General features: G+C 40.9%; 1 protein-coding gene and 1 long non-coding RNA gene across 2 annotated transcripts; both read left to right on the plus strand.

The window, feature by feature from the left end:
- Positions 1–702: 702 nt before the first annotated feature.
- Positions 703–19,007, plus strand: prdm2a (PR domain containing 2, with ZNF domain a). The gene is made up of 4 exons (XM_041846161.2): positions 703–805; positions 2,195–2,262; positions 8,452–12,992; positions 17,069–19,007. The coding sequence occupies exons 3-4, from the start codon at positions 8,544–8,546 to the stop codon at positions 17,081–17,083; spliced, it is 4,464 nt and encodes a 1,487-aa protein (XP_041702095.1). The 5' UTR covers positions 703–805; positions 2,195–2,262; positions 8,452–8,543; the 3' UTR covers positions 17,084–19,007.
- A 6,486-nt stretch (positions 19,008–25,493) lies between these two features.
- Positions 25,494–26,686, plus strand: LOC121537576. The gene is made up of 3 exons (XR_005995109.1): positions 25,494–25,575; positions 26,163–26,285; positions 26,578–26,686. It is a non-coding gene; the product is annotated as an uncharacterized LOC121537576 (long non-coding RNA).
- The last annotated feature ends 171 nt before the right edge of the window (positions 26,687–26,857 follow it).

Below are 26,857 nucleotides of genomic sequence, written 5' to 3' on the forward strand. Positions count from 1 at the left end.
AATGACATTACAAGGACTTGATTAAAATTACCAGGGAGAAAATCAAATCTGCAGCACTGCAGACCTCAAAGGCACGGATTTGATTACCTCTGAAATAAGAGAGATTTGATGAGTCTAAAAAATACTAGTCCTGCTAGGTCAGCTGCAACCTTCAGGCAGGCTCTGTTGGAATTTTTGTTTAGGGGTGACGAGCCAGATGCATAATTTTATCTAGGGTCTATTTGAATGTGCAGTCAGTTTTACTGTGTCGTCGATGAGCTGATGAGAAACTTGTCAATTTTGTCAAACCAACCAACAGCACCCAAACTCTATTATAAACTGTATTTGGGCAGAAGGGCAGTCCCACCTATGAAATAATAGGGTAAACACTGGCCATTTTTTTAAATTATTTTTTTAGCTCATTTTTATTTTATAGTGGACATTTATTACAAATTGGAATGAAATTGCAATCCACATGTGGATACGATAAATTTTATACAGGATTTTTGACATTCAATCGTCTGCATTTTTATATACAGAGCTCGATTTCTTTAGTGCACTATTGTAATGTGTACTGTGTGTTGACCAGGCCTTGGCAATGCTGCAAAACGTTGGAACGTCAGCACATCTTGAATATAGCCCTGACTTTTTTTCTCATTGCCCAACAAACCTGTTGTCGATTGGTCTTACATTTCTGAACTCCACATTGCAGCCAATCAACACTTAGGAAATAATTCCGTTATGGCACAATAAGGAAGACAATAACAGATGCAAGTCTACAACAGAAGAACACCCAAAGCTTTTTTCAAGATTAATCTAAAGGAAAGTATGTTGAACAATTTTAAATACCCTAAGAATATCAACAGCATAGCAGCTACTGCAATCAAATGCCTGTAATGTCATTGATGTGAACCCTCTTAACATTGCTCAGTTAGCTAACTTTAGCTAAATCATTCGTTAGCTAGCCACACATTTGTTGTGTTAACAGTCAATGACAGCTGGTAGATTGGCTGTAGAATTATTATCGGTGTGTTTTAGCTATTTTATTAGCTGTATTGCTAGCTAGCTGGTGAGTGGAATGGGTCCGCAATTAGCTTGCAGCCAAGTGATCTTTTGAGTTGATAGCTACAACTCGAGCTGTTCTCGTTAGCCAGCTTGCAAGTGCTAGCTAACCGTGACGTTGATGCGACTAATGTGCAGCTGATGATATCTTACGTAGGATAACCGTGTTGAAATAACTAGCTAGTTAGTATGTCAATATCTAAACCTGGTTTGTTTTGAAGATAGATAGTTAACGTTAAAGTGATGCAGCAGGCGATCCAACTAGAATATGTGGATAGAACATTGTGATATAAAACTTGATTTGGTATCTAGCTATACAGTTATCTATCCATACAATTAAGGCTGGAAGTGTTGTTTGGATGAGGTACAGGCAGCACAGGCTCCGTTATGACACGGATACTGTATGTGTCGACCGGGCCTCAATCTTAATTTAGCAACAGTAACTCAAGTGATCACTAGTCTCTTAAATAAGTCAATATTAACATTCAGATAACATGTTGTAAGGTCTGATGACTAGGCCCTATCGTGAAGCATGAGCCTCATTGTTTACAATAATGGCTAGCCCTTTCGAGCTAGCTCTTTATGTCTTTGACTGTCTAGTGACTCTAGTCTGTGCATTAGCCTCGATATCTAGCCTCATCTTTTTGTCTTGCCTCTAGTGCATTAGCTAATAGCTAGATTTCAATTGAACTAGCTAACAAAGGCCTTTCTACTACAAAAACATTTAAGAGTCATGGTAACTTGCATACATTCCTAATTAAATGTGACTGGTACTGTCAAACAGTTAGGGATTCATTATCCAATCTATTGGCAAATTTACTGTACATCACATTTGGTAAAATTGTTACAATAGCCTACTAATCAGTCCAAATGACCTTGACAAAAGCTTCTCCACTGGTCCTGTTTGCATGTGTTGCTGACCTCGATGTTTGACACTGACAGAATGTTTCCTACTGTCGTTCTGGTTGTTTTTCTCAGCTGTCATTGCATTGCCATTTCTTGTATAGGGGCTCAAAAGATAAAGGTGAGATTGCAATGAAACACGTCTGTTTCTACTACAGTACAGGAGATTGTCAGGTCATGTACAATGAAGTTTTGCTGCTAGTCTCTGACTATTTTCTTTATTAATATATCTGTTTGTCTCTTCTTACAGACAGAAGCCTGGTCAAAACAAGCAAAGTCAAAAATGATGCAGTGAACCCTGCATCGATTCTGAAGATGGTAAGCATGCGGTGGACTACTTCAGCCTAAATCCAATTGAAATGTGTTGTTTTATCATATCTATCCTCAGGTTTGTAACACAAAACGTAGTTTAGATCACTCCCTTATCTGAGAATACAAATGTAATAAGGTAGTAAGTAGGTGGTTTTCAAGACCATGTGACATACTAAGCATTTAACCTGTATTTCAGTCTGCATCCATGAGGCGTAACTGCAAATAATATATAGGCTCACCAATAAAATAACATGTTATTTGTCACATGCTTCGTAAACAACAGGTGTGGACTAACAGTGAAATGCTTACTTATGGGCCCTTCCCAACAATGGAGAAAGAAAGAAAATTGAAAAATAAAACACGTAATAATAGATACACAATGAGTAACGATCATTTGGCTATATACAAGGGGTTCCAGTGCCAGGTCGATGTGCAGGGGTACAAGGTAATTGAGGTAGATATGTAGCAGTGGAGGCTGCCTTGGGGAGGATGGCTCGTAATAATGGCTGGAATGGAGTCAATGGAAAGGTATCAACCACATGGAAACCACGTTTGATACCATTCCATTGACTCCATTCCAGCCATTATTACAAACTTTCTTTATTGCGACAATAAAGTGACAGATGGTAAACAGTAGCAGCAGCATATGTGATGAGTCAAAACATTTAGTGCAAAAAGGGTCAATGCAGATAGTCAGGGTAGCTATTTGGTTAACTGTTTACTTTGCTAAATAGTTAAGTAAACAGTTAGCCAAATAGCTACTCTTATCTGGATAGTATATTAAACACATATATGCACCAAAACATATTGGAAATGGCATTTAGTCTGACATTTGATAAGGAAATACATACACAAATAATATTAATAAAAACAACTTTATTGAAAGAATAAGGTTAGGGGGAATGCATTGTCTCATTCAAAACTGAAAACAAAGTGCAAGCTACATTATGCTATCATAACCATAACATTATATACAACATTCATATCAGGGATATTGTCATCCAAATTTAACTGGAATTACAAAATATTATAAGGCATATAATAACAGTAATTGGCTTTTACAACTTCAATTTCTTTCTTCTATAGCCTAATACACGAAGAGTCAGAATTAAAAGCATGCAAGAAAGGGGAAACGACCAGTGACAATAGAGCCCGACAGTGGAGGTGTCATAAAACCTAGCGGTCAAACAGGGAAATGGTTCCAATCGTTTTTTCCACCATTCATTTTTCCCATAGGGAAATGTATAAACACTTAAAATAAGGGCTGTGTTTCGTGTAGGCTTACCCTGGCATGACGGTTTGATAACCATGTAAATCTCTTTCGGAGAAGGTGACTTATCAATATTTACGGCTCTATTTACTCTCCGATTCGAAAATGCAAATTAGCATCAAAGTAGAAGTGCAAGACAACAAATCCCTGCAAGCTCCTGCACGTCATCTCTAGCTGACCATTTCAATTTAAAACTTGCACAAGACAGTTCACCGAATGTAACCAATTTATTCATTACTAAATTTAGCTAACATTAGATAGTTAATCCAGAGATTCTTACCTTTGCCTCAATTCAGCAGTCTCATCCAGATCATGGCATATGTAGTTCTTTATGATAGCCACATTAGCAGCTAATTAGCATTTCATTTTTGGGGGGTAAATACAGGCAAATATATTGATAAGTCACCTTGTCCTAGAAAGATTTACACGGTTATCAAAACGTCACACCAAGGAACCACTGCTCTACAGAGCCGTCTGTATTGTTATGCCGCGTTCAAGACAACTAGGAAAAATAGTTTTGAACGGTCATCCCACTAGGAATTCCAAGTCAGTAACTCTGGCATCTTTTTAGAACTCCGACTTTCCGACCTGAAGATCACTGACGTCATGATTTGACCACGAGTTCCCAGTTGTCTTGAACGCAACTCTTGCACCGACCGAACGACTTGGAAAACTCAGCTTGATCACCAAATTAATTTGTGAAATAAATGAAAGCCTCACCAGCTAGCTACCAATCTATTTTAGTTTCACTGTCCGATCATTCAAAAACGAGCCCACTAATTGTTATTTTTACCTTTCCACAAACGGTCTTTATGTGTTGCTTGATATGAGCAAGTTAACCCAAGTTGGATAATATAGCCTGTGTGCCCTTGAGCTCCAAAGTCTAGATCGCTGTGTCTTTTGGTGTCCACGATTAGCTAGGTAGCTAGTTGGCTACTGCATGGCCAGTGTGAGCCAGCATGCTAGCTAGCCAGCCGGCTACATTTCGGTCAGTAACTATCCTTCTAAATGCGATGGTCATTGGATAAACTAGCTATGAGTAATGTGTAATGGAAACGGCAGATATAGGATAAATTGTCTGAAGATGGACAACGTTGTTATCCATTCGACGTGGTGGATTTTTCTGTTGTCAAACTTTCTTTATTGCGACAAAATATGATTTTGAATCAGTTATGATTGCCAAATCATTTTGAAGGTACGCCGGGCACGTGATGTCACCGCATAACTATAATGCTCCACTCAGCATTTACTTCTAAATGCCTACTGCAGGACAAGGATTGTCCTGACTTTCAAGAATGGCTGAATTGCTTCGCCTTGCTTTTCTGGTTGACTGGCAAGTTTCACCATCCAATTATTTCAGGCCTACAGGAGTGCAAGTTTCTCTATGACATGGACCGTGGCAATAGGTTGGCACAGCAGAATTATTAGAATATGGCAAATATTAGTCCATTATTGCATTCTATCCATGATGGCTTTCACGGGCAATCTGAGACATGAAACCGATAGGTGGAAGGGCATACAGGCTGTCGGCAATTTATTAGTGTGTAATTTGCCTAAATGGGTAATGGAAACATTTCAACCACAACACATTTTTATTCAACACTAGGTTTAATTTAATGTATTTTTTTTTAGGTGTGACGTCATTACATCCAGCTGTTTTGATCGACACAAGATGGGTAAATGGAAACGCACCCTAGCTGGAAATTTTCAATTTCAATGCAAACTTTCTAAATGTCAACAAAAAATCACTGCACAAGTTAATTGTAACATAGCTGTTTATGTTGGTGGTTACTACTGGTTTCTGATCGGAGGTGAGAGAAATTGTCCGCCATGTTTTGTGTTTTGGTAAGGGCTCAGAGTGACGTCACACACTCAAGAAGGCTCAACCAATCACCCGACGGGTTCTATGTCGAGACTAATGAATATTCATGAAATTGACCCCCCACCTTCCTAAGGAAGGACATTTCGCCTCCCAGTGGCAGCATTCACTTTGTCTCCACGCCAAAACTCACAATTTGTTCACTCCTACCAACTATCCATGGGCGTCAGTCGGTACTATGGCAATTCAAGATGGCGCTCCCCATAACTCTAATAAAAAAATTTCAAGATCAAAATACTAAAAAGAGATGTTTCTATATTACAAGCACATGTTTAGTATTAGTGGATTGAATACATCTCTTTGCTCAGCTTTAATTCCTGAAGTGTTTCCATTCCCCTTTAAGATAAAAACAAATGACATACATTTTATTTCCAAAACAATTTTTTCAAGAAATTATGAAGTAGTTTGACAACCCTGTTTGTAAGCTTTTAAATGATAACAATCTCAACCGTTTATCTTTTCCCGTGATGAAGAAGACATGGATGTCTGGGGTATGTAAAATAGGTCAACTTTGAGCACCTTTATCTCTTGACTGTTTTGGCATTCAGGTCCAAATAGTCACTTTCTGAGCACTTCTACAATGGCCAAATATGTATGAAAGGTTTCGTTCAAATAAAAAGGTGTGCTATCAAAAAGTGATTGAATTCAAATGGATTTACCCAATACATATCTTATCGGCACATTTACATTTTACATTTACATTTTAGTCATTTAGCAGACGCTCTTATCCAGAGCGACTTACAGGAGCAATTAGGGTTAAGTGCCTTGCTCAAGGGCACATTTACGTCATTTAGCAGACGCTCTAGTCCAGAGCGACTCACAAATTGATGCATTCACCCTATAGCCAGTGGGATAACCACTTTACAATTTTTTTTGGGGGGGTGTAGAAGGATTACTTTATCCTATCCCAGGTATTCCTTAAAGAGGTGGGGTTTCAAATGTCTCCGGAAGGTGGTGAGCGACTCCGCTGTGTGTGGGTGGGGGGGGGTAGAAGGATTACTTTATCCTATCCCAGGTATTCCTTAAAGAGGTGGGGTTTCAAATGTCTCCGGAAGGTGGTGAGCGACTCCGCTGTGTGTGTGGGGGGGGGGGTAGAAGGATTGCTTTATCCTATCCCAGGTATTCCTTACAGAGGTGGGGTTTCAAATGTCTCCGGAAGGTGGTGAGTGACTCCGCTGTCCTGGCGTCGTGAGGGAGCTTGTTCCACCATTGGGGTGCCAGAGCAGCGAACAGTTTTGACTGGGCTGAGCGGGAACTATGCTTCCGCAGAGGAAGGGGAGCCAGCAGGCCAGAGGTGGATGAACGCAATGCCCTCGTTTGGGTTTAGGGACTGATCAGAGCCCGAAGGTACAGAGGTGCCGTTCCCCTCGCTGCTCCAAAGGCAAGCACCATGGTCTTGTAACGGATGCGAGCTTCAACTGGAAGCCAGTGGAGTGTGCGGAGGAGGGGGTGACGTGAGAGAACTTGGGAAGGTTGAACACCAGATGGGCTGCGGCATTCTGGATGAGTTGTAGGGGTTTAATGGCACATGCAGGGAGGCCAGCCAACAGCGAGTTGCAGTAATCCAGACGGGAGATGACAAGTGCCTGGATTAGGACCTGTGCCGCTTCCTGTGTAAGGCAGGGTCGTACTCTCCGAATGTTGTAGAGCATGAACCTGCAGGAGCGGGTCACCGCCTTGATGTTAGCGGAGAACGACAGGGTGTTGTCCAGGGTCACGCCAAGGCTCTTCGCACTCTGGGAGGAGGACACAACGGAGTTGTCAACCGTGATGGCGAGATCATGGAACGGGCAGTCCTTCCCCGGGAGGAAGAGCAGCTCCGTCTTGCCAGGGTTCAGCTTGAGGTGGTGATCCGTCATCCATACTGATATGTCTGCCAGACATGCAGAGATGCGATTCGCCACCTGGTTATCAGAAGGGGGGAAAGGAGAAGATTAGTTGTGTATCGTCAGCGTAGCAATGATAGGAGAGGCCGTGTGAGGATATGACAGAGCCAAGTGACTTGGTGTATAGGGAGAAAAGGAGAGGGCCTAGAACTGAGCCCTGGGGGACACCAGTGGTGAGAGCACGTGGTGCGGAGACAGCTTCGCCACGCCACTTGGTAGGAGCGACCGGTCAGGTAGGACGCAATCCAGGAGTGAGCCGCGCCGGAGATGCCCAGCTCGGAGAGGGTGGAGAGGAGGATCTGATGGTTCACAGTATCAAAGGCAGCAGACAGGTCTAGAAGGACAAGAGCAGAGGAGAGAGAGTTAGCTTTAGCAGTGCGGAGAGCCTCCGTGACACAGAGAAGAGCAGTCTCAGTTGAATGACCAGTCCTGAAACCTGATTGGTTTGGATCAAGAAGGTCATTCTGAGAGAGATAGCAAGAGAGTTGGCTAAAGACGGCACGCTCAATAGTTTTGGAAAGAAAAGAAAGAAGGGATACTGGTCTGTAGTTGTTGACATCAGTGGGGTCGAGTGTTGGTTTTTTGAGAAGGGGAGCAACTCTCGCTCTCTTGAAGACGGAAGGGACATGGCCAGCGGTCAAGGATGAGTTGATCAGCGAGGTGAGGTAGGGGAGAAGGTCACCGGAGATGGTCTGGAGAAGAGAGGAGGGGATGGGGTCAAGCGGGCAGGTTGTTGGGCGTCCTGCAGTCACAAGTCGCAGGATTTTATCTGGAGAGAGAGGGGAGAAAGAAGTCAAAGCATAGGGTAGGGCAGTGTGAGCAGGACCAGCAGTATCATGATCATATCGTGAGATCCTTGGCAATTCCCAGCCCTAGTTTTGAAGCTATAGTTGAACTAAGTCCAAAAATGTATGTTCCAATCCCAGATTGCCCCTTTTTAAATACAAATAGAAAATATTTTTTTCTGCTTTGGAGTTTTAAAATGGACTGCCCCGAGCAGGCCATTGGAAAGTTTGATTAACTGGGGGTTCGGAAGACGTTGTCGGGCCAGCAGGCAAGTAGGAATGTTGAGCCCTGACTAGTGTGATTTGCGCTGTGAATATGGGGCTAAATGAATATTAAATTACAGGATCTTAATTTGTATATCTGTTCAATCATAGGTCTGAGCTGAGAGGTTCCCACCTGCCGATCCCTGTACAAGGTTGCTGTGTCATTGGACTCCACAGAGAAGAGTACGCAGCTTCCCAAGGCCATGGAAGACTCTCCCACTTTATACATCTCAGAGTTGGGAGATGATGACAATGTAGAGGAGGGGGAGGAGATGGGGGACAAGGAGCCAGAGGAAACTCACTGCAGTCTTTATTTAATGTCCATGGAAACGGATGAGCTGGCAGATTCAAACACAAGTTGCCAAAAACCTGAGGCCAAAGGCTGTGACCTGAAGCTGGATTTAGGATCGGTCTCCCATTCAACAACCCCTGAGCTCCCAGAGGATCCTGACGATGACCCTGATGTAGAGCTCCAGGACTCATTTCCCTGCCAATTCTGTGAGAGACATTTTACCAGCAAGCAAGGCTTAGAACGCCACATACACATCCACACCTTAGCCAACCACCACACACACATATTTAAGTGTAAGTACTGCAGCAAGTCCTTTGGCTCAAAGATTGGCCGGCGACGGCATGAGAGGAGACATGAAAATGCAAAGGCAAGGCCTGGATCTTTAATAAAGCCTGTGAAGCCTCTTAGTTTGGCCTTACAGAGCGACGGTCCAGAATGTGGTTCTTCTCCCAGTAGCTCCGGTGCCTCTGTTTTGGCAGAAGGAGAACAGGCATCTACGTCAGATGAACATGGAGAATTACAGGGTGGTCACACTTGCAAGTATTGCAAAAAGGTTTTTAGCACGCATACAAACATGCGACGACATCAGCGCAGGATCCACGAGCGCCACCTCCGGCTCAAAGGTAAGGAAGCCCCACTGTTGCAGGAAGCAAAACATCCAAAGCTACCCCCTATTAAATCTCAACAGGATACCTCTAACACAATCCCAGTAGCAGTTCTTGAGATCAAAAGTGACCAAGAGGAGCAATATATGCTGGATATCTCTGGTAACATCTCTGAGAACCTCAGTTTTTATATAGATGGGAAGATTGTGTCAACAAGCACTGTCAGCAGCTGTGAGGTAGTTGAAGTGAACTCTGGGTCTTCTACTTTAGTTGGACTGAATGCTGTGATTATTGATCCTGCCCAGATCAGTCAGGCTCTTAAAGTAGAGGCTGCTACTCGCACAGGAAAGGGGATACCTGGTCAACCCTTGACAAAAAGGAGAACTGCCACACCACCTCTTCTACCCCAAATCAAAACTGAACTAGAGTCAGAAGCTGTTGTGTCCTCCTCTTCTTCATCATCACTTGTGTCATCTTTGATAGAAAGTCTCATTCCTCAGAACACCGAGTCTACTATCCTTCAGAGAGAGAGAACAGTTTATCTGTCACCTAAGCTGAAACAGCTCTTACAGACGCAAAATGGCCTCAAACCCACCTTTGCCCTGATCACAGAAGGCCAGAAGCTGTGTTCACCACTTTCCATGACTGTCCTCCCAGCAGGATTGGGGAGGTTTAAAAGAAGGACAGGGTCTCCACCAAACTCACCACAGCAAAGCCCTACGTCGAATGTTGAAAGCACAACAACAGTTGTGGCCGTTTCTATTGCTCTCAATGCCCCAACGTCAGCGAGCCAGTGCAGTTCACCTGCATGCAGTTTATCTAGCAATTATGAGAGTGAGATCTCCACCAGTCCACCAGTAGACGATGCAATGACAACTCGTGTCTTGCCAGAGGGATGGTCCCCAATGAGTGGTGGTAGTTCCTGCAACCAGCAACCTTTGGACCTCTCAAATGCTGTCAAGAAAAGTGAAGATGAAGCCCTGGGGGAAGCTGTGTTGGACTTGAGTGTGCACAGAAAGAGTGCAGATGATTCAGAAGCAAAGGGAATTTTTGTTCCACAGCCCCTAAATAAAAAGAGGAAGCCAAACACCAGCATGTTGGAGAAGGTGCTGATGAATGAGTATGCAAACCTAGAGGTTGCTGCAGAGCAAGAGTTAAGTATATTAGAAAATCATGATGCACCGTTAGTTACAGACATTGCCATAGTTACTGATTCGGATATGTCACCTGCTACTGAAGGAGTTGTGTTCGGATTAACTTTGCCCTCTGCAGCACTTAGTCCATCCCCTTCCTCTCTAGCTTCAGTCACCATGCAGTCGATCTCACCATGCACCATAGCACTTGCTTCCCCATCTCCACATCCAGTCCTACCAACTGCTCCGTCGCTAATTACTGTTTTAGCACCACCAACATCTTCCTCTAGCAGTTCCACAAATCAACCTATCCTTCAAGTATTGGCCCCTAAGATATCTCCTAAACCTTTAATAATCTGCACTGAAAATTCATTGAATTCAGCTGAGTGTGAGTGGCGAGCTGCTTTGTCAGATTGGCCTACCTCTAATTCTGCAAGCCAACTTGCCATCTCTAAACCCCTTGACCCAACGCTCAATCTACAAGGGCATGTGTTTCTCACAGATCACACTATAAATCAAATAGCTCTAAACACTACCACACTTGAATCCAACATTGGATTTGAAGTGCCAACATGCTCTCCAGCTTTAACTCTAAATGATTCCCTCATCAACTCCTTTAACATTAATAGTAATACTGTTTTAATTGAATGCACAGTCGCTCTTGAAACCCCAGAGAACCTTGTCCCTACCACAATTGCTTTCCAAGAAAATAATGTTGAACCTACAGCACCTGCGCAAATTGTCATAAATCAGCAGCAGCTTCTGTCCTTGCCTCATGAAACCGTTGACCCTACTATTTTAGTATCTTCTTTAGAGCAATCTGTTACCCTTTCAACCTCGTCTGCAGTCATATCTGAATGTCCAACTCGTCAAGAATCCATTTCCTCCCCTGTTCCTGCCATTATTAAAGAGGAATCTAACAAAAAGGAAGTATCAGAGGACATGTCTATCTGCCCCTCTAGAACGGCACCTCCCTCTGTTGATGGCACAAGTCAAGTGGAAGAATCCTCAAATGAGACACTCTCCAAGCTACAAGAGACTTTCACTAAGGACTTCATGTGCAATGTATGTGATAAGCTTTTTCATTCAATGAAGGAACTGGGTCATCATGTAAGTGAGCATTCGGATGAATGGCCATACAAATGTGAGTTCTGTGTGCTGCTCTTTGGGAAGCCCACGGCATTGCTTGAGCACAGGTCAACCCTCCATGGCGTCGGCAAGAGCTATGTTTGCAGTGCATGTACAAAGGAATTTGCTTATCTTTGCAACCTGAAACATCATCAGAAGGAGTTGCACCCTGGTCAGGAATGCAAATACACAGAGGAAGAAAATGGCAAGCTACGACCCCAGAACTACAACAATGCAACAAAAGTTAGCACAGAGGCTTCGTCCTACTGTGCCATGGCGGAGTCCAATAAACCTGTCATAAAAGATGAGGGAGAATTAGATGATGCTACTGAGGAACTCTTTACCACAATAAAGGTAATGGCTTCTGAGGGAGGCAAATCAAAAGGCCTGGATGTTTGCCTTGGCATCAACCAACACTATCCCAGTTTTAAGCCGCCTCCGTTTCCCTATCACAACCGGACACCTGTTGGCTCTATAGCCTCAGCTACCAACTTCACCACCCACAACATCCCACAAACCTTCAGCACAGCTATCCGATGCACTAAATGTGGTGAAAGCTTTGATAACATGCCAGAGCTGCACAAACACATTCTTACCTGTGCAAATGCCAGTGACAAAAGACGCTACACTCCCAATAAGAACCCCATCCCTCTTCGTCACTTTGCAAAAGCCCAAAATGGAGTACTGTCCTCTACTAATTCAACAAATGGCCAAAATGCGCTACACATGGCAAGTCAAACAAATCGGCCCAAACTCAATCAGGAGCCACCTGCCAAGTTGAAGCTTAATGCGCTCAACAGAAGGAAAAAACAGCTGGTACAGAGGGCCATTTCACAGAGGAGTAAGTCTACCTCTTTGACAAAGAAAGCCTCTTCTCTAGTGGATGAGGAGCAAGAGATCTATGTCTGTCCACATTGCATTAGAGAATTCACATACCGCCGCAGCCGAACCAAGCACATGGCCGTCTGCCCCAGGAAACCTGCTTCCAAAGAGGCCAAGAAAAGAAAAGATGGTGGTATCTCTTACACCAAGGAAAATAACGGCCACCTTCGAAGAGGAGTTCTTCATTTGGAAGAGAAACGGCAAGGATCTGACCATGAACATAAAAACAGAGCCCATAGTTCTAGTCCAACAAAGAGGACAGCCATATTACCAGCTCATAAAGTCCTGTCAAACAAAAAAAGTAAAGCCATCATTGCAAACGCAAGTGTCCAACCACAGCAAGAGGCACCCAAACTGACTGCACTGTCTCTTGTTCGCCCTTTCAACTCCCCACAACATCAAGGCAGTAGGATGCAGCATGGTGTAAAAGAAATCCCTTCTAACATTACAATGGTGAAATCCCACCAACAACAACCACAGGATGAGCACCCCTCCAGTCAGTGTCGTGGAAGGGTGAGTGGACCAGTGACCCGCAGTCTACAGCAGATTGTCATCACAGCTTCGGCAAAGAAAGAACCGCTGACCAGTCAGGAGCCACCAAGGGAGCTGCAGGTATTCTATGCATGAATGCATGGCTAACATGACAATTCTCTACCCTTCTCCCGAAGTGTGCACTCGTACATTCCCCCTCATGGATTTAAAAAGAACATACTGGTGTGAAGAATATGGTCGAGACTCATCTCCAGCCATGCTTGCACCAATCCAATGCTTTTGAATACATGAGGGAGAGTGAACGAGTGCGGCAGGTAGCCTAGCGGTTAGAGCATTGGGTCAGTAACCGGAAGGTTGCTAGTTCAAATCCCTGAGCCGACTAGGTGAAATCTGTCGATCTGCCCTTGAGCAAGGCACTTAACCCTTAATGCAGTGTTTTCCACAAGTACATGGAGTAGCCAGGCAAATAGAAAAAGTTGCCAGCCTGGGAATTCCGGGCTGGGGGGGTCCGGCGTAGCATGACGATCACACTAAATTCTTTGTTTGCTACATACTTTAGTCTGAGACTAACATAATTTAAGTTGTTTGTGGGCACGAGGGGTGTTGTACAAAACCAGTCAGAGTATGAAAGCCAATGACACATTTTTTAACTTCCACTTTACCCACGTGTGTTCTGTCCCAACCCATTGGTTTCTGGACCAATCAGACGGCCCCGAAAGTTCGCATTTGGTGACAGGTCCGGGATGTACTCAGATTAAAGTTTGGTCGGAGCAAGGAGTCTGGGTAGCCAGGAAAGGTCCAGTGGGCATTCATTTTTGGGGGCAGAACAAGCTCTATTTTGGTGGCCTCTGGTACATTCTAATGCCTTGATTCCATCCGAAATACACAGCTAAATTATCAAAAACTTTTAACAACTTTGCCTTGGTAAAATTAGTTGTGGTATTGTGTAGAAAGACATGACTTTACAATTAAAATGACTGAAAATGTATGAATTTAGTGTGTTAGTAGTTTTGGATATTGTCTAGGCCTATATGATCAGGACTATTTTCTAAGTAAGATAAACTTTTTTTAACATTAACACCTGTCTTCTCTTGAGATTAAAGTCATATTTACAGTTTTCTGCAAGATATGAATTGCCACAGTCATGGATGTTGTTTATTTAGGGCAGGGTTCTTCAATTCCGGTCCTGGAGGGCCGAAACACCTCTGTTTTTCATCCTCTCCTTCTAATCAGGGGCTAATTCAGACCTGGGACACCAGGTGAGTGCAATTAACTACCAGGTAGAAATAAAAAACAGAAGTGTTTCGGCCCTCCAGGACCGGAATTGAAGAACCCTGATTTAGGGCGTCACTCGATTAAAATAATTAATCAAGTTAATGGCATTAGTTAATCTCGATTAATCGTAATTTTTTTAATTGCTCAGATTTGGCCCTAAAGAAAGGTTTTGAAAATGTATTTATTATTTTATTTACTTTTATTTACTCAGGAGAACCCAATTGAGACCAGTGTCTCATTTACAATGGTGCCCTGAGGTCATAAAATTACATCAATACAGCAACAACAAAAAGATAAACTACAAGATGGCTATAAATACATTACATCAGATTATTACAAGTTATAATAATCAATTGAAACAATTGCACACTTCAGTGAACTAATTTAACAACAGAGTTTTAAACTGCCCTATTGGCATCAGGGAATCCAGGTGTAATTTGTTTTGTAAGGTATTCCGTAACTGGTGTATTAAAACTAAAGGCGGATTTACCAAACTTTGTCCAGACAGGCGGGACCTCAGTATTCAGACCCCTCTAGCGACACATTGTCAAAAAAAGCGACTAGCGACAAATCTAGCGACTTTTTCTGGTGTTATTGGAGACTGACGTAAAAGCACGTATCGTTCTTACTCTTCTCAACGAGTAGCGGGTGCGTGGGCCACCTTTTGAAGCCTCTCTTTGAGTAGCCTATTCCTGTTCAGTTATTCCTGTGCCATCCACATTTGTGCATAGTCTAGTCAGTTGTCAAATTCAGGTTGCTAACTAGATAGCTAGCTAGGTAACATGACTAGTAAGCTAAACAATGTCGTTTATTATCAAACCAAAAAATAGAGGTTCGAAAGTAGTTTTAAAAAGGCCCACGATATGTGCACGAATCCATGGCAGAAAGAAAAAACATAGCTCCGGTATTATTGGTCATAACTTTTACACGGACTGTAGCTGTAAAGGCACAAGCACAGACTGTAGCTATGTTCCGTGTTGTGATCTGGTCTTAAAAGGGACCATGCGGAAACACGTGCGCTTAAAAGGTTACATGCGGTGCAGAAATGGCGAACGATTAAAAGCGTCAAAGAAATTCACGCAATAAACATGTAATGTGTTAACATGTTATTAACGTTAACTTTGATAGACAATTGTGTTGTCTCTGCTGCTGTGAACACTTATGTTAAGGAAACCAATGTGTCATTTTGTAATTTGGGTGAACTATCCCTTGAACAGTTTGGCCTGTCAATCAATCACTGTGGGTGGGTTTTTCAGGGGATGGGGCAGGATGTTAGTCACAGAGTTGGTAGGGTTACAGACCTGTCAATCAATCACTGTGGGTGGGACTTTGAGGGAACGCGGTAGATTAGTAATCTAGTCAGAAAAACTAGTCTAGTGTACTCTTTCAATGTAATTTATTGTGGCAAAAGCCTAAGAAAAAAGGTTGGGTTCTGTCATGTAAACATGGGTTCCCTGTTGAGAAACAATATAGAATTGTAGGAAAATGTTTTTAAAAACTCAAAAATGTTCGGGAGGAGGACGCCAGACCCCCACCAGATTGTGCACCCCCACATTTATACAAGGTCAGGCGCCAATGAATAGACCTACAGGTATGATTTAAGAATAAACCATGTGTTAAACATGTTGACTACTCCATTGTCGACACTTTAATCAAATCAGTAGACCTATAGCAATATATTTCATAATATCATATAACCTTCGATGTGTTTTCTTTTTCATATTTAGGACCAGAATGAGTCTCTCTCGCCACTACCTACTGTTCCTACAGTGCGGATTCAACATCTTCATCGAATGTTTTCATAATTTATCTGCAGATAATCGCCAAAAAGCAGTAGTAGCCTACCAGTGCGCAAATTAGTGAGCCAAATAAACTGCTCTCTCACCGATGCGATTCGATTTGTTAAAAAAGATCCGTTCGCGAACAACCCATCACTAGGCTACACTAAGAGAGTCACTAGCGGTCAGACAAGTATCGACATGGACTTCGAATCCTAGGAAAATACAGACAATATCTTTGGTTTACTTGTCCCGATGCAATATCGTGGACAAATAACTACGTTGTATGATTTATAAATAGCAAAGGGATATAGGAGATGTGGTGTTTTGTCCTGGGCTACAACAAAATAGTGTACTTTTGGTGGTGGTCGAGGACCGGAGTTCGGAACCTGGCACTGAACTAGTCAATACTTGCTGTTCGGTCGTCAATCAAAGCGCACAGTAGCATATAGCCTATGCGCCCTGACTCCGTGGTTGTGTAGGACTATGAAACAAGCGCAAGAAAATAAATGAATGTGGCACAAAACAGTAATTAGGTGGATTTCCACTCATAGTTACCACTTACATTACACGAGACGTATAAATTCGTTTACAGGAGGCAATTAAGAAGCATCATGCTCTCCCTCCGTGAAAATACATTTAGACTGAAGTAAACTACAGCGCACAAAAATAACACCGGTACCGAGAGGCGGGACAGAAAGCAGATTGACAAACCAGCAGTCTTTCCCTGTCCTATCAATAGATCACTAGAAGATGCATATCGTTCATTCTAGCGGGAGAAAGCTATTCTGACGTGTCTGGCTAGCGAATTGAAACTTTTAAATAAAAAGAAAACTAGTTAATTAATGAAGTGGAAAAAGCAGCCGGCTTACAATGAGTCTGTTATTGTATATTTAGCCGATGGCTGGCGTTTATGGAAAACACAGATAATGGCTGATCCCTGGCCGTGACCTCAGGGGGAGAGGGAAATGCATAAATACATTTCCATTTCACACCTCACACTTGTACAGGTTACATACTTGTACAAGTGTGAAACAGGACAAATAAAGGCACCCCCTATTTGACTGACGAGTGCACACTTGTAATTAAGGGGGGATTAATTAAAGTTGCACCTTTTCTCACATTTAATTTGTATATTCTCAGGATCCTTCAATTTGAGATTCATCCAATGGACTGCTTCAGACAGTGGAAACTTGAGGATCATGATACGATTGTGGAGGCTTAATGAAATAAAAACGAATGCAAGAAGAGATGGAGAATGCAGCAGTGGGTAGGTGCAATGGACAATGTATGGAGGCTTTCAGAGTACAGTTTTGTTGTGCATTTCTTGTCCTTTTCATAGAATGTTTGGAAAAGACTCCTGTGCACTTTGTGAGAAAATGTACCTGTGATGGCCACATGCATCACAGAATATGTAATCTGATGATTATCTGAAAAAATTACTTAATTTAAAAAGCCCATCCCTATGAATAACTAGTGGGGTTCATGTACTGCAAGTGGCAATCGTAGGGGCATGCAGTTATTCAATTTTGTTTCAATTATCTGTAGGTGTACTGTTATGTGGCCTTTTTATTTGGAACCTAAATGCATGCATGCATGCATGCTACCAGTTTATTGTAGTACTAGATTGCCCCATTCTCACTCAGTCTGTCAAATTTTACACCACACTTTTTAGGTTTGAATGATCATCAACAAGTGAAACTCTGGATGTCTTAAAGGGCTATATAGTTTTCCAAATGTTTAACCTAATCGTAATAAATGTCATACCTCGAGGAGTTATGTGGCTGTCTTAGAATGTTTATACAAGCTTCACGGAAAGCCCTGTGAAGTAAACAATGCATGCAATGTGAGTATAAAAACCTAGAGCTGGGCGATATCATTTGATAAATTGGAATGTATGTTTTAGCGCGATATTCCAAATGCCTGTATAGCAGGAATCCGTTTTTTGTTTTTTTCTGAGCGTTTGTCCGCTTTTTCTCATGTTTACCTTTGCATTTACACTCTCCAAGCCCAGCCCCCTGCCACTCACAACAACAAAGATGAGAGATCACTTCTTCCTCTCTGACAGTGGTTTCAACTACCATTTGCATTTTAGGTTTGGTCCAACAGAATCTGTCATGGAAACCGAAACACATTGAAACATTATTTTACTGTAATAGAGGAGATTAACCTTTTTAATGATACCCTTTTTATGTCTTAACTCCTCAAATTGCATGCTGATTATTTTTTGGTTGGGGACCCCTGGAGGTCGGGGCGCCCCAGATAACATATGAACACGTCATAAACAATGGCAAAATGTGTAGAATTGCAGGAAATTCGCTTTAATGGTCGACTTTGGGTGCGAAAAACGGTCCAACTCCTCAATTTTCAAACAGAAATTGGGTGTGCCTTTGGTGGTTAATCGACGTGTCATTCTGGTCATGCGCGCCGTGACCAACGTAGCAAGTTCGGTAGCTAAGATAACCACTTGTAGCTAGCCAGTAACTCCTCCAGTATGTGTTGACGTCATTTCACTGGATTTGTTTTTGGACAGAAGCTGTAGAGATCGGTAAGGAATGGCACTTCTATAGCCAAATATCTTATTCATCCATATATTTCTTTAAAGCATTAAATGACCTGGTATAATGGTGCATTGATCAGTTATACAGTTTAAAGCCTTTATTTTAGCGTTTTTGCCCAGTCTACCTTTTAAAGTAACTGTCCAGTGTTTCCAGATTTCTATGAAATATGATCTATATTTATTTACAATACGAGTGAAATATTTGACCTTCCAATTTTTTAAAATTATGTTCAAAAGCAGCTTTTCGGTGTTGGAATGGTGTGGGTGTACCCCAACAACAGAATGGTGTGGGCATATACCAGTCATTAAAATGATTTATGCGAGTAGACTGCTGACTGATTGGCCAGCTCATCCTCCTCAGGAGGATGACATCATCCTCTATGAGGAAATGGCAAGCATTCTTTTAAATGGTCTGTTTGAGAGACAATTATTGCTTTGGCCACATACAAGTATAGGATGAGTCAACAACATTATTTGGGTATGAGTTAACAGAATATAAACTTTTAAAATGAGATTTTCACTGGACAGTTACTTTAAATCTGCAACATATTCTCTCAGCCTCATGGCAAAATGTGTAGAGGAGCTGGAAATTAGCTTTAAAACTGCAACACTTTCTCTGACTCATGACAAAATGTGTTAATGCAGGAAGTTAGCTGTCCCCCCCCAAAAAAGTAATAATAATATATCTTTATTGTTGGTGGGCCTTCCAAAATACCCCTCAAAATACCCCTCGAGAGGCATAATAAGTCATCTCAAACTGTGTACAATTGCAGGAAATACGTTTTAAAATGTTAAAAAGATATCCCCGTCTACTGTTCGTTGTGGACTTGTGCTTGAGAGATTGTTTATGAGACCTGTGTTAATTTTCTATAATGCCTGCCACAAGAACTTAGTCATTATTAGTGAATGTGCATTATGCATGGTTCTGGTTACATGTTTTACAAAAAGGCAATTTTTATAGACTTGAAAGCCAGATCAGTGATTATTGCAGAAAAGCAGGTTAAACTATTTTGATCAAATAATTCCATTAAGAGGGGGACTATGGTTGTGGAAGGATTATATTTAGCCTAGGTATAAAATCACAAGCCCTGCATTCGTTAGATTATTGGTGCCTGTTTTAAATGCAGTGTATTTGACCTTTAATTGTACAACAAAGCTTATTTAGAGAGAGATAAATTTTTTTTGAGATATATCGTGATTGGAACTTATACGTTTGAAAAAATTTAGATTTTTTTTTGCCGTTATCGCCCAGCCCTATAAAAACCTAGACTAAAAAGTTATGTTCCGAAATCTTTCATTCAAAGTCAAACACGGATCTTCGCTATTGATATTGTGACAATATAACTTGAATTGAATTATGTGAACTATTTAGGCAAGGCTTCATACTCCCATTCCATGCATTGTTTAGTTCACAGGGCTTTCCATATAGCTTGTATGCAAATTCAAAGACAGTCATAACTAATCTTGAGCTAAGAAAACAATTGACATTGCAAAACCCCTGTGGTGCTGTTTCACCTAATGCGTATCTCAGCTTTAAAGGTGAATTCTGTAAGAATTCAACATGCTGAAGGCCCTTAAAGCTAGAGTCTGGGATTGGTGCATCCATAAATTAATGATATACAGCCCTTGATTTTTTAAGAATATAACTGCTACATACCTGCATGAGCGTACAACTGCTTTACCCAATCAGAACCCAAAATATAAGCTTGTTTTACTCCATTGTTTGTAAACAATGTAATTGTAAACGACAACAAAAAGAAAACTGATGTGGTTGTCATGGACTGTCAGTCCTTGCATTTAGATCACTGTGTATGAATGTGAGAGGGTTACATTTCCCTAGCCCCATCCCTCCGCTGTATACTACATTTAAGAGGCAGCGTGTCCATTTTGTAATTTTTTGACAGATTTGAAAAACCAAATGGCAGCCCTGCCACTTGTTTAGGCACTTGCTGTTCAGCCAGCAGACTCTGTGAACAATGGAGAGTTTTTTATGACCAGTTAAGCTAAACAGCCACAATGAAGTAGTTTTTGCTAATTTTTTGATACAATTAGGTACATTTAGGCACATTTTTCAAGCCCATGCAAACCTGCAGAAACCTAATTCTAATTGTGGATTTGGGGAAATATATCACAGATTTTTAGGTTTTTTGCTGCGCAAAGCCAAATCCTTTAATATTTTGAAGCAATTCATTGTTAGGTATTTGTTTGTAAACGATGGAGTAATAAAGCCATTTCTACTTTAAGTTCTATTCTTCAATAATTATGGGACAGTGGCACTTCCATCTTTAAAGGGAATCCATTATTGTAATGTAATGTAATGAGTCTAATTTAATGGATTATGGGAGACAAGCCTTGTAGAAACCTGCACTGGGAACCTAAAGTAAATGGGGCGTACATTCATTTCAATTTCTCTGCAGAAATGATAAATTGTCTCCTATTATCCACTATTCTAATGACTGAAATGTTCTGGCTGTGCCATGACAATTTAAGACTTAATTTTTTTTGTTGATGACATTTTACTTTTCAGTTGGTCATTGGGGGCAATTGAAGATCTAGGCACTTGAGATTTGGAAGGAGAAAAAAAAGTGTTTTGATTATTTTATTACACATAATTTCATCCCAAATTTAAAAAGCACAACAATTCGTTTTTTCGTCATTCCTATCAATATCAAAACAACAAAGGCAAATAAAAAGTGCTTTTCAGTTATACTTAATATGTTTTGCTTGCTTTCACATAGTTTCAGAGATGAGTAAAAGTATGTTATAATGGGAACCTTCTTTGCATATAATGGGAACCTTCACTGCCCCATCGATAACTCGCTGCTGTTGAGGTCATAAAAAAATGTGCGAGGTACGTAAGTTAATGGAAAATATTGAATTGGCCCATATTAAAGCTACATTCTGGGATTTGTTTTACAGCAAAACTGCAGCCCACCACTTGTCTTGGTATACAGCTGAGGACTGGGGCTGGTGAATTGTAACCCCTCTCAAATTCATAGACACAAAAACACCTATAGGCTATAGGAGCAATATCAAACTTTAGTTATCCGAATGCATCATTTCTAGAGGCATTAGTCATCGAATGGGCAGTGTACTATAATTTAATTCCTTCTTACAGATGTAGTTTACAGTATCTTCTGTTCATGTTTACAAACATAATCTATCTTGCTCTTGAATGAAGAGGGTTTCGGGGATGGTTTAATTACTGGAATGTTTTCTGAGAAGTGTGGTTATTTCATTCAATCCATTCACCTGACATATTGGGGTGTAGAAGCAGTTTTTTGTGTTTTAGGTTAATACAAAACATTAACAGTGGATTTTTTATTTGTTAAAATATATTACTTACTGGCAACTTGTGTAATTCATAGAATGAACCTGTGTCTTGATTGATATTATACATGTGGCAACAGCTTGATTAAATACTTGGAAGAATAAGCAAAATGCCTTCTAAACATAAATAGATAACATGTATACTGTGTATAGTTAACATATTGAAGTTTCACTATTTGCTCACAAAATGAATCAGAGAAACAAGGGTAACCAAAACAGGGTATGTTTTGTTTTATAAATAGGATAAATGTTTGTAAAACAGTATTCATTGTTTGTTTTAATCCTAGAAAGATTGTTGTAACCTGGGATTTGTGTCGTTTTTCCTATTTCATACCAGACTGATTTGAGAGTGTCGGATATGTGGAAAATGTTAAATAACTGTGAAAAGTGCTTGTAAAATAACTAATGTATATTTTTTAATTTAAATAATGTATCAACCTGAAAGGTTCTTTTGTGTATGATTTGCACTGTTGCATACATTTCTGAAATGTTTTTTTTTGTTAAGTGTTCAAAATAAATGGGGAATGTTCAGTTAATGTAGCGTTGATTCTGTGCTGATGTTCTTGGTACTACAGGATACGGACAAGGTGCTTGTACTTGAATTTGGCTCTAAGAAAGTACTGGAATAGCTTCTCAGTTTGGTGCTTGAAAGTCTTAAGATTTTAGATGATTTATAGGCTCTCCTGCTCCATTATAATTATCCTGCAATTTCATTTCAGATCTGTTTCAATTGACAGGTGCATCGTTGTCATGTTGCATGAGCATAGATCAGTGGTTGACATCCAAAAACCTAAAATTGTAGCCAGATCACCCCTAAGTACCTTCAAACCAAGTGCTGTATATCAAGTTGACTTGATTTGGCCATGCAATTTTGTACATGATAAGGATGGTTTTTGGTTAGCAGTTGCGAAAGTTTTCTGGGCTTTAGTAGTGGCTATTTACCCATCATATTGATTACAATCTGTCCTGGCCCATAGCACCTGACCTTAAACAGTGGTACACACCGCGAGTGACTCCGTACAAGTCAATAGCGAAATGTTAGCCTTTTTGTTGTTGTTGAATGAATGAATTAATGAATAGCTGAATTGGCCAACATTCCTGCAAAGTGCCTATAAGTATTCATCCCCCTTGGACGTCTTAACATTTTATTGTGCTAGAAAGTGTCAGAGCGGATCTCTTTTTGTCAGAGCGGATGGTCAGGGTTTGGGAGCATAATTATTTGTACACTTCAAATTGACCACAAGTAAGCCCAAAAAGAGATTTGTATTTGAAAATGACAATGATTACATTGAGCCATGTTCACATACAGCAGGGGTCCCCGATTACATTCAGCCATGGGCCGATTATTCCTTGAGTGGATGGTCGGGGTGCTGGAACATACAGTGCCTTCACACCCCTTTGTTATGGCAAGCCTAAATAAGTTCAGGAGTAAAAATATGCTTAACAAGTCACAAAAGTTGCATGATTTAAGAATGACTACCTAATCTCTGTACCCCACACATACAATTATCAGTAAGGATGAGGCCAACGGTGACTTTAATGGCTGTGATAGAACATTGTAGTTACTCCACAATACTAACCTAATTGAGAGTGAAAAGAAGGAAGCCTGTACAGAATAAAAATATTCCAAAACATTCATCCTGTTTGCAACAAGGCACTAAAGTAATACTGCAAAAAATGTGGCAAAGCAATTTACTTTTTGTTCTGAATACAAAGTGTTATGTTTGGGGCAAATCCAATACAACCCGTTACTTAATACCGCTCTTCATATTTTCAATTATAGCGGTGGCTGCATCATGTTATGGGTATGTATGTATGTAATCGTTAAGGACTGGGGAGTTTTTCAGGATAAAAAAGAAACAGAATGGAGCTAAGCACAGGCAAAATCCTATAGGAAAAACTGGTTCAGTCTGCTTTCCACCGCACACTGGGAGATGAATTCACCTTTCAGTAGGACGATAATCTAAAACACAAGGCCAAATATACACTGCAGATCCTTACCAAGAAGACGGTGAATGTTCCTGAGTGGCCGAGTTACAGTTTTGACTTCAATCTGCTTGAAAATCTATGGCAATACTTGGAAATGGCTGTCTAACAATCATAAACAACCCATTTGAAAGACCTTAAATAATTTTGAAAATAATAATGGGCAAATATTGTACAATCCAGGTGTGCAAAGCTCTTAGAGACTTACCCAGAAAGACTCATGGCTGTAATCGCTGCATAAGGTGATTCTAACATGTATTGACTCAGGGGTGTGAATACTTATGTAAATTAGATCTTTTTGTTTTTAATTTTCATTCAATTTGCTAAAATGTCTAAAAACATGTTTTTACGTTGTCTTTATGGGGTATTGTGTGTAGATGGGTGAGAAAAAAATTGCAATTTAAGTAACAACAAAATGTGGAATAAGTCAAGGGGTATGAATACTTTCTGAAGGCACCGTAGATATAAATATTTGTACACTGCAAATTGAGCACAAGAATCCAAATAAAATCACTGGGCACCTATTGGGGAACCCTGATTTACAGTATGTGTCTCTTTTTATTTGTGGGAATACTTGTACATATTTCCTGGAGTTCCTGGTGATTTTAGTCAAAAATCACATGCGGGTCAGTTTTGGCCACCTGTTGCTGACCCCTGCCCTATGGTATCCTAGTCAGATATTAAAGCGCAGGCAGGGAAGCCTCCACTGATAACATGGCTGCAGAGATGGGGACCTTGATTGTAAGGAATCCCTTCAACATATGATAGGTGGAGTTCCAGAAGGTATCCACCTCCTGGCTGCACCACCTTAAAGGCCCATTGCTGTCAAAAACTAGTTTTTCCTGTGTTTTATATATATTTCCACACTGAGGTTTGGAATAAAAACATATATGATAATGCCCTTTTAGTGTAAGAGCTGTTTGAAAAGACCGCCTAAAATTTCAGCCTGTTTTGGTGCGATGGAGTTTTGGCCTGCCAGGCAGTAAATCCGTTAATAGACCAATAAGAAAGAGTTCCAAACCGCTCTACCAAGAGCTAGCTTTCCGTTTTCCCCTCCCCACTCAGACCACTCCCAGGCAGTCCTAGCAAAATTCTTACTTGATGAATTGGTCTTTGTTAAGAAACTATTTTTGTTTATTTTTGACCATTTTTTATTTTAAACAATCACAGTAAGGTACTTTATTGTTACTCGTGAAATTATTAGATATTGAGATAAAAACGGCTGCATTGGACCTTTTAAGCTCTGGGAGCTTCATGTTCACTGTAGCTATAATTCCAGTTTGAGCTTTAATTAATTGATCATTGCAAGCCTGGTTACAGTAAGACCAGAGGAAGGGGGGCTTTGCAATGATAGGATGGGAAGCGATAGAGTTCAGAAAAAGAGTACCTGATTAGCGCCATGTCCAGGGTTAAAGGTGCAGTCCCAATTATTGTCCATGTGCAGAGATTATTGCAGCAAAGCAACCAGGTCCGTAAGGATGTGATCCACCTCAGAAAGACACAGTGAATAATACATCCTATAGTCACTAGTGGGAATTAGTCTGTCAACTACAACCATCCAGAGAAAGAGCCAATTTTTTTGCAAAATTGCTCAAACCTCATAAGCATATAATGCATTAAAAGAATGCTTGGATATAAGATATTGGTTGTTCGCTCCACGCCCTGTTCCATATTTAGACATGGAAGCTGAAAGTGAAAGTAGTCTCTACATAATCCATTTTGAGATGCCAGAGCTACTGAATTCACCCTAAACTGGAGAGGTGAAAGAAGTAAAGTAAGTACCAAAGTAGAGAGGGAGAGTGAATACCTGATGTAGTCTAAGACATTAACAGTGTTATAAAGAATGGTGGAAGGGATTACTAGTGTTCGAAAGCTACTTCACTTCTTAGTACTGAAGGACAAAACATTTTCAAAGAGGAAGTGAATCATGGTGATCTCTGAAATGGATGTTAAAATGGAGAACGTGTGTTTAATAATAATAATAATAATAATAATAATAATAATAATAATAATAATGTCAACGTCAGGGTTGTGGGTTCGTTTCCCACAGGGGGCCAGTATGAAAAATGTATGCACTCACTAACTGTAAGTCGCTCTGGATAAGAGTGTCTGCTAAATGACTAAAATGTAAATGTAAATGTTAATACATGACTAGTGTTGAATCTAGTGATGGTTATCCTATTCTATCCTATTGTGTTTAATCCAGCGATGTGTTTGATCCTGGTAGTGTGACACAGTAGATGGGATGTAGGCTACAGTTGTAGGGTGTGGTTCTACCTGAAAGAGTGTCACGCTATCATAGCCCTTTTATTATATATTGGGTTTTTAGAGAGAACCTGATGCCATTATTTGTGTTCACAGGTCAGCTGATCTGGGACTCCCCTGAGTCTTTAAAATGAGTCTCTCTGGGGGGAGAGATGAGGGTGCTACTGCCTTTAAAATGTCACTCTATGTTAAGCAGGACATAGACCACAAAGATGAAAGGTGGGAGCAGAGTCTGTGTGTGTGTGTGTGTGTGTCTGAGCTCAGCAGTGATATTATTTAATCATTAGGCAGAATAAGGGCTTGATTCAATTCGTATCGCGGAAGTTTCACGCTGTAGTTCGATTGAAATGTAAAGGCAATGTTCCAGCATTCACAGTGACTGCATTCACGGTAAACGCTGCTCAATCAAATATTACCTTTACATTTCAATCGTTCTATAGCGCAGAATTTCCGCGATACGGATTGAATCGAGCCCTAAATGAGACTGAAGTCCTGTTCTGTTGTGTTGAAGCCCAATCCAACAGGAGAGACCAGTCTCACCTGTACCCAGCTGTGTCCATGAAGAGTAACCAGTCTATGATGGCTCCAATCTCATTTGGAGAGGAAAATTCTACTACTAAACCGAGGTAAGAACTCTGCTTTGTCATAAGAGAACTGACTGTACACAGTGCTGTGTGTATGGTATGTATACTGTAATGGAAATAACGTTGTGTGTGTGTATAGAGGCAGTGCTATGTTCAGTAAAAGAGGACATCAGCACATGGTCAAATAAATAAATAAGAGACTGAAGG

This window comes from Coregonus clupeaformis, chromosome 24 (assembly GCF_020615455.1).
Source record: "Coregonus clupeaformis isolate EN_2021a chromosome 24, ASM2061545v1, whole genome shotgun sequence".
Taxonomy (NCBI): Eukaryota; Metazoa; Chordata; class Actinopteri; order Salmoniformes; family Salmonidae; genus Coregonus; species Coregonus clupeaformis.